This window comes from Acipenser ruthenus, chromosome 41, assembly GCF_902713425.1.
Source record: "Acipenser ruthenus chromosome 41, fAciRut3.2 maternal haplotype, whole genome shotgun sequence".
Classification (NCBI taxonomy): Eukaryota; Metazoa; Chordata; class Actinopteri; order Acipenseriformes; family Acipenseridae; genus Acipenser; species Acipenser ruthenus.
In genome coordinates, this window is record NC_081229.1 from 5858031 (window position 1) to 5866388 (window position 8358).

The following is an 8358-nucleotide window of genomic DNA, read 5'->3' on the forward strand; positions in this document are numbered from 1 at the left end:
AGTCTGCTACTCTGCTAATAGGCTATTCAGCTAGTCCATGTAGTCAGCTAGTCTGCTACTCTGCTAATAGGCTAGTCAGCTAGTCCATGTAGTCAGCTTGTCCGTTAAGTCAGCTAGTCCGTTAGCCAGCTAGTCCAGGTAGTCATTTGTATGAATGCCCATACAAATTTCATCACAACTGATTGAGCGAAATGTTAGTGAAGCTAATGAGCTAGAAAAATGTCTTTTAAAACCACCCTTAATTTAAATGTATTAACAGCGTTCAACAGCAGATTTTTCATGGTTATCCTGATCATTGTTTGGTGGAACTGCTCCTTGTTAACAATGTTTTTGCTGTGTCACGTAGGTATCACGTTGGTTCTCTGGCGTTCGGCTCACTCATTTTGACCATCGTCCAGTTTATCCGCATCATTCTGGAGTATCTCGACCACAAGTTCAAAGGTGAGGCTTACAGCTACTCGTGTGTCTTCCAAGACTGATACCACTGCATTGCAATCCATTACAAGAGGGAAGACAATGGATTTTAAAGATGGTTAGCACTCCTTTTAGAGGGGCCAGTGACAATGTTAAGAAAGCTAATAAGAGGAAATTGAAGGGGTTTTAAAACTGTGGTTAGCACTTCTTTTAAAGAGAGACAGTGATAATGTTTCTGGTGCTCATACGAGGTAAGGAAATGGGTGTTCGCACGCCCTTGAATGGGAAGAAGTAATGATGGTATTAAAGCTATTAAGAGATAAGCACCACTATTAGCACTAACAACTATATCACGCTGAGTGTTTTATGGGTATTGACAGTGTATTAACAGAAGCCTGGTTAAGGACCCATTTAAGGAGCACTGATAATGATAATAAAGCTGATAAGAGATAACATGGTGGATTTTAAACCCATGGTTAACATTTCTTTAATATGTCATTGCTCTTTTGGTTCTTTTTTTGATGCTTTCTCTCATTTTTTCTGATTCTTTTATTTTGTTCTGTATTTGTCATTCTTTTTTCTTCTCTCCTCTCCTCTCCTTGTCTCGTCTCTCAGCTGCTCAGAACCCCTGCACTCGCTTCATCATGTGCTGTCTGAAGTGCTGCTTCTGGTGTCTGGAGAAATTCATCAAGTTCCTCAACAGAAATGCCTACATCATGGTGAGAGAGTGCGCAACTATTGCAAACATCCTTCAAAAGACAAGGGAGGGGAGGGCAAAACTGTTTAAACTGTTTTCACATCAGGGCCATTTTAATCCATCAAACACACCGTCCCCTTACATTGCCAGCATTCCGAACGGTTCTCATTGACGTGACTCAAACGCGTTGCCAGCATTCCGAACGGTTCTTCTTGACGTGACTCAAACGCGTTGCCAACATTCCGAACGGTTCTCATTGACGTGACTCAAACGCGTTGCCAGCATTCCGAACGGTTCTTCTTGACGTGACTCAAACGCGTTGACAGCATTCCGAACGGTTCTCAATGACGTGACTCAAACGCGTTGCCAGCATTCCGAACGGTTCACTTGATGGCTCTGGTGCTTACTAATATAAAGACAGTGTGACTGATTTAGCCTATATTACATACATCTATGGCAGACAACTAGAACTGAACTCAGTCAAAGCAACACAGACTTAAAAGAAACCCACAGTATTTGAGTGATGCAATGAGAACCTCTCAGAATGATTGTAAACAGGCAGAAGTAATTTGATGCTAATTTATCTTTTAAATGTTATTTCAGATTTAATGCTTTTTTTTCTCAAAGTTCTGAGCAGATTTTCAGATTTTCTCTCAATTTGTCTTTTCTTAGATCGCCGTTTACGGGAAGAATTTCTGCACCTCTGCTAAAAACGCTTTCTGCCTGTTAATGAGGAACATTGTCAGGTGAGCGAGGGGCCTCTTAAACACGGAGTACAAGCAATTCCACCCTCCCCTCATCCCCTCATCTCTCCCCTCTTCTCTCTATACCCCCTCAGAGCTTCCCTTCATTTCAACAGCTTTTCAGTCTTGAAAGGAACATCAGTTGAGTAGGAGTTGGGGAACTGTTTTCCTGATGCACTCTATTTGTCTTGCAGGGTGGTGGTGCTGGATAAAGTGACGGACCTGCTGCTGCTGTTTGGAAAATTAATGGTGGTCGGGGGAGTGGGTAAGAGAAAGGGGCAAGAGAAGAGGGGAGAGATGAGAGGGGGAGAAATCTAAACAGGCATAGCAATAGAAACAGAGGGAAGCTGTGAGGGGGTGTAGAGAAGAGGGGAGAGATGAGAGGGGGGTAATCTAAACAGACATAGCAATAGAAACAGGGAAGCTGTGAGGGGGTGTAGAGAGAAGAGGGAGGGGTAGAGGAGAGGGTAGGGTAACGGGAGTGGGGTTAGTGAGAGCTAGAGGGTAAGGAAAGGGGCAGGGGTAGAGAGCAGGAGTGGACGAAAAAAACGGGGAGATTGAGGGACTGGGGAAGGGAGAGAGGAGAATAAAGAGTTATAGAGGATACATGTTTAAGGGATAGGGATAGAAAAGAGGGGGAGAGGAGGAAGAGTACTGTAGAGAGAGCAGCGGGAACTCTCATGATATTGACTGACATGCCAGCTGAAAGTGACAGCTTGTGTGTTCATGAAACTCCATGAAATTGAGTACTTCAGCAATAGCTGTCTATATTGTTTGTTTTATTTATTTATTTTCAGGAGTCCTGGCGTTCTTTTTCTTCTCTGGTAGAATTGAGATGCCGGGAGAAACATTCAGTGCCAGCTCACTGAACTACTATTGGGTGCCGATTATAGTGAGTACTGTCAATCAAACCCAGGCTCCTCCTACTGAGACCGCTGGACTGGAATTGCATTGGAACTGTAGTTCAAGATCGCTAGACTGGACTGGACTGGAATTACATTGGAACTGTAGTTCAAGATCGCTAGACTAAACTGGACTCAAATTACATTGGAACTGTAGTTCAAGATCGCTAGACTAAACTGGACTGGAATTACATTAGAACTGTAGTTCAAGATCGCTAGACTAAACTGGACTGGAATTACATTGGAACTGTAGTTCAAGATCGCTAGACTAAACTGGACTGGAATTACATTGGAACTGTAGTTCAAGATCGCTAGACTAAACTGGACTAGAATTACATTGGAACTGTAGTTCAAGATCGCTAGGCTGGACTGGACTAGAATTACATTGGAACTGCAATTTAGATCACTAGACTGCAAACAGATGCATACGGCAATGTGTAGATTCAAGTACCTGTAGATAGTGTGTCTTTGGATGGTAATGCATTGAAGCTGTGTGTTTTGTTCCATTGCAGACAGTGGTTGTGGGGTCCTACATGATTGCTAAGGGTTTCTTCAGCGTGTACAGCATGTGTGTGGACACCCTGTTCCTGTGCTTCTGTGAGTATCACGCTGCAATACAACACAAGTTTAATAGAGTTACATAGTGTGGTCCTGCTAGCATTGCCCTGTGCACAGCACAGCACAGCAAGGATCTGCCCAGCACGTAGCAGGCAATGCCAGCACACTAGATTACAACTTTATAGAGACACCATGTTGGTGGCAACTATCCTGGTTGTACTACAACAGCTATTCAGAGTGTCTGTGTAAAGTTTTAATTTAACCCTTTGAGTAGTACGAACATACCAGTACGTTCACTGCTCTCTGGTCCCCAGGGAGTACAAACGTACTGGTACGTTCTGCAACTTTAAACTTGAATTACTGAGCCTACAAAACTCCTGATAACAAGATATTGTAACACTAGGTTTCTGTAACAACTTTTATTGGTCTCTTGCACCCTCTGCCACATATTGACTGAATTACATACAGTAAGCCATCACAAAAATGTCAGCAATGTCTGTAAACTGGCGAAAATCTCTGTGAGAAAGAAGTATTAGAAACAATACTGAACTCAGATCCCAATTTACATTCAAATACATACAGTTCTTCCAGTGAATTGGATGTCAGCGAGTGTGTCAGTGAAGACATAAGTGAAGAATATTTACCATTAACATCAAGTGACAGTGAAGAGGCGGCGTCAAGCTCTGTGCATTGTCCCATGCTTCAAGGAGCATCATACACTGAAGCATTAGACACGCTCACTCCCTCCGCCCCCACAACCTGTTTACCCCGACATGATTTATTCAGCCTCGCTCTCTCTGTCTCGTGTTTTTTTTTTTTTTTTTTTGTTAGGACGTGTTCTTGTGGTTGTTCCACCCTGTTGTTTATTGTTTTTATTGTCTACCTGTTATTTTTTAGTCTAAACCTTTCCCTATGACAAAATAAAACATATTTATTTGTTTTATTGATTTACTGTAAAAATGATTTATCTGTATTTCGTCAGTATTCATTACATACATACAAACATATAGCTTTCAGCTTGTTTGTATGCTGTACTCGTAATAATCAACCGCATGCAGAAGACAGAAAAAAAACCATAGGACCGGCCGTGCATTTTAGGACTCACTACTTAAAGGGTTAATGTCTTATGCTGGCATTGCTGCTTCATTGAGAACATCTCGGCAAGCTTCAGCATTAAGTTATTGCAGCAGAACAGCAACCGAACGATATTCTAATCCCCCTCTCCCCCTCTCCCTCCCTCTCTTCTCTCCTCTCTCTCTCCCCCTCTCCCTCCCTCTCTTCTCTCCTCTCTCTCTCCCCCTCTCCCTCCCTCTCTTCTCTCCTCTCTCTCCCCCCCTCTGTGCAGTGGAGGATTTGGAGCGTAACGATGGTTCTCAGGAGAAGCCGTACTACATGCCCAAATCTCTCATGAAGATCCTCAGCAAGAAGAACAAGCAGCCCAAACAAAACAAGAAGTGAGGACTCGCACACGCACACGCACACGCACACGCACTCACACTCACACTCACACTCACACTCACACTCACACTCGCCTCCTGAGTCCTCGCTTAGACCTAAACACCAGCAAATGCACCACAAGCCTTTTAAACACACAGACCCATCTTCAGAGGGGAAATTACTTTCAGAAAAATTGGATACATTTTAAGAGAAAGGAATTGCTCATTTGGTACTGGGTAGTTATTGCTAAGTTTTGTAGTCGTCTAACTACAGGGATTTCTTTATCCTGATCAAAAGAGTATGTAGCTTCACATTTCATTTTCTTAGTTTTTATCATTCTGCGTGCTTCTTATAGTAATCAAATACTCTAAGTCTGTGTTGCTCTGACAGAGTTTAGGAGCTGCTGTTCAGTTCTGGTTATCTGCCATAGACATCTGTAATGTAGGCTAGATCAGCCAGAGTCTTTTATAGAAATAAGAGCCAGCGCCATCCAGTGATCTGCCCCTACAGTATTTGAGTGACTGCAATAAGAAGCACTTGGAACGATTGCAAACATCATAAAGAAGTAAGGGGGACAGTGAAAATAAAAATGAATAAATTAGAAGCTACATGGTCTTTAGATACAGTAGAAGTACACAGAGCTTGCATGCCAGTCCGCTGGCAGGGTAATACCTGTATGTACTTACACAGCACCTGATGTGTGAGAATGGAAGAGCTTGGTAGTTTTAGTTCATTACAATGGTCTGATTTCTTTCTGAAAATTTCAAAAAGACAAGCATTTCCTCAATCCAGCTTTTTATCAGATTTTTATTGCTAAACTGTGACTGAAAAATATCCAGGATTTGTTTTTATTTTAACTTGTACAACACAGTCCTAATATACAGAAATGAAGCAATAGCAAACATGGAACGTCATTTTAAAACAGGCGGTGCTATGCCAAGTTCTCTGTTTGCTTGCCTTAGTTTCAGGTCGGCTGTTACTGTTTTATTTCCTGGGTCAACTTAAAAGTGTCTTTGGGGTTGCAAAGGCATTCAAAGGGGGTGGAGCCAATACACTCTCCCAAGTGATCAAGGAAGTGCGAGACTCTGAAAGCAGCAGAGCTCGTGCAGACAGATTCCTCTAACCTCACTGTGCACCACATGCTTTCAAATGAATTCCATGCTTGCTGTAGACCCTGACAGTAAGATGCAGGGAATTATAGTTTGCTATAAAAACACAGTTAATAGACAAAAAGGTTTGACCACATTTCTTCTTGGTGCTTAACTGCAATTTTCACAAATAACAAAAAGGAGCATGCAGGGAAGTAAGGATAGTGATGGGGGCTACATTTTAGAAATACATTTTAAGAAAAAAAATTGTTTTAAATACAAAAGGGGATTAATGAAGAAGTAACGCACTTTATGGCTAGAGAAAAACAAAGCTGGAAAGACTTTGCTGTCTGTGTCGATGGTGTAGGAATGGAGATCCATGCTGAACACACAAGCCAGTTTCTGTGCCTCGTGAGATCCATGCTGAACACACAAGCCAGTTTCTGTGCCTCGTGAGATCCATGCTGAACACACAAGCCGGTTTCTGCCTCGTGAGATCCATGCTGAACACACAAGCCGGTTTCTGTGCCTCGTGAGATCCATGCTGAACACACAAGCCAGTTTCTGTGCCTCGTGAGATCCATGCTGAACACACAAGCCAGTTTCTGTGCCTCGTGAGATCCATGCTGAACACACAAGCCAGTTTCTGTGCCTCGTGAGATCCATGCTGAACACACAAGCCAGTTTCTGTGCCTCGTGAGATCCATGCTGAACACACAAGCCAGTTTCTGTGCCTCGTGAGATCCATGCTGAACACACAAGCAAGTTTCTGTGTCTCGTGAGATCCATGCTGAACACACAAGCCAGTTTCTGTGTCTCGTGAGATCCATGCTGAACACACAAGCCAGTTTCTGTGCCTCGTGAGATCCATGCTGAACACACAAGCCAGTTTCTGTGCCTCGTGAGATCCATGCTGAACACACAAGCCAGTTTCTGTGCCTCGTGAGATCCATGCTGAACACACAAGCCAGTTTCTGTGCCTCGTGAGATCCATGCTGAACACACAAGCCGGTTCCTGTGTCTCGTGAGATCCATGCTGAACACACAAGCCGGTTTCTGTGCCTCGTGAGATCCATGCTGAACACACAAGCCGGTTTCTGTGCCTCGTGAGATCCATGCTGAACACACAAGCCGGTTTCTGTGCCTCGTGAGATCCATGCTGAACACACAAGCCGGTTTCTGTGCCTCGTGAGATCCATGCTGAACACACAAGCCAGTTTCTGTGCCTCGTGAGATCCATGCTGAACACACAAGCCAGTTTCTGTGCCTCGTGAGATCCATGCTGAACACACAAGCCAGTTTCTGTGCCTCGTGAGATCCATGCTGAACACACAAGCCGGTTTCTGCCTCGTGAGATCCATGCTGAACACACAAGCCAGTTTCTGTGCCTCGTGAGATCACGAATGCACAAGGCCAATGCTTTTGTCATAATGTTAGAAATGTTTATAAAAAAAAAAAAAAAGTTTGAGAAATGAAATTTGTGTGTATTTTGTCTTTTTCTATTTAATAAGTAACGGCAAAGTGCCTGATTTGTAATACTTATTTTTTTCCAAGAAGTTTATATTATATCTGTTCCTTTTTTAATGTCAGAACACCTAAATATAACTATTATTTGCACCATTTTTTTTAAAAATGAAAACAAAATTGTTACAAAACTAAATGCTTGATGATAGTAATAGCAACATTATCACTGTCCCCCTTTTAAAGGAGTGCTAGCCCAGGCTTCTTCAAATCCATTCTCTCATCTCTGATTAGTAAGAGCAACATTATCACTGCCCCCTGAAACACCAAACCCCGAGTTAGCAGTGATGTGAAGGGGAGTCGTGGTAATGGTGCCAATGCTAAGAGATTTATTTTCAACACTGTGGATCGTACTCTTTTAAAGAAGGGAAGGGATAATATTAGTACCAGTGATTAAGAAAATTGATTTTAAAACCTTGGTCAGACCATGCAGCATTACCAGATTCAATGCAAATCCCAATGCTGGTGATGAAAATGAAGGTAGCATAATGTTGAATTGACAGCCCGCTCTCAAAATGCTTTCAATTTTTTATACCAAAAGCACTTTTTTAGAATGTTTTTTTGTGACTAATACATCATAAAGGTGGAAGCTTGCTGTAAAAAATGTAAACATAGTTAATGTAAGAAAGTCTAAGAGATTAAAATATTTAATTTAAACCAAACTGAATGTTTCTGTGTGTGTGTTATTTTCTTCCTAATATGTCGTTTTATGGATTCAGAAGTAAGTTTAGAAAGTAAAGTTGTCCTGTAGGGGGCAGTTCTGTCTGTCTGTCACAGACGCAATACAAACAGATAACCTCCCACCCACCCTCTATACACCTGCCTTCATTACCACCCTCCCCCTCCCCCATACACCTGCCTTCATTACAACCACCCACCCTCCCCCTATACACCTGCCTTCATTGCCACTCTCCACCCTCCCCTATACACCTTCCTTCATTACCACCACCCACACTCCCCTGTACACCTGCCTTCATTGCCACTCTCCACCCTCCCCT

General features: G+C 42.7%; 1 protein-coding gene across 2 annotated transcripts in view; it reads left to right on the forward strand.

Annotated features, from left to right (window-relative positions):
- Positions 1 to 8022, forward strand: part of LOC117433787 (choline transporter-like protein 4) — a 29722-nt gene extending 21700 nt beyond the window's left edge. For both annotated transcript variants that reach the window (XM_059010736.1, XM_059010737.1), the window contains exons 16-22: positions 347 to 441; positions 1030 to 1133; positions 1784 to 1857; positions 2049 to 2119; positions 2652 to 2746; positions 3269 to 3353; positions 4660 to 8022. In XM_059010736.1, the coding sequence (XP_058866719.1) occupies positions 347 to 441; positions 1030 to 1133; positions 1784 to 1857; positions 2049 to 2119; positions 2652 to 2746; positions 3269 to 3353; positions 4660 to 4772 (637 nt within the window). In that variant the 3' untranslated portion in view covers positions 4773 to 8022. The remainder of the gene's footprint in view (positions 1 to 346; positions 442 to 1029; positions 1134 to 1783; positions 1858 to 2048; positions 2120 to 2651; positions 2747 to 3268; positions 3354 to 4659) is intronic.
- The last annotated feature ends 336 nt before the right edge of the window (positions 8023 to 8358 follow it).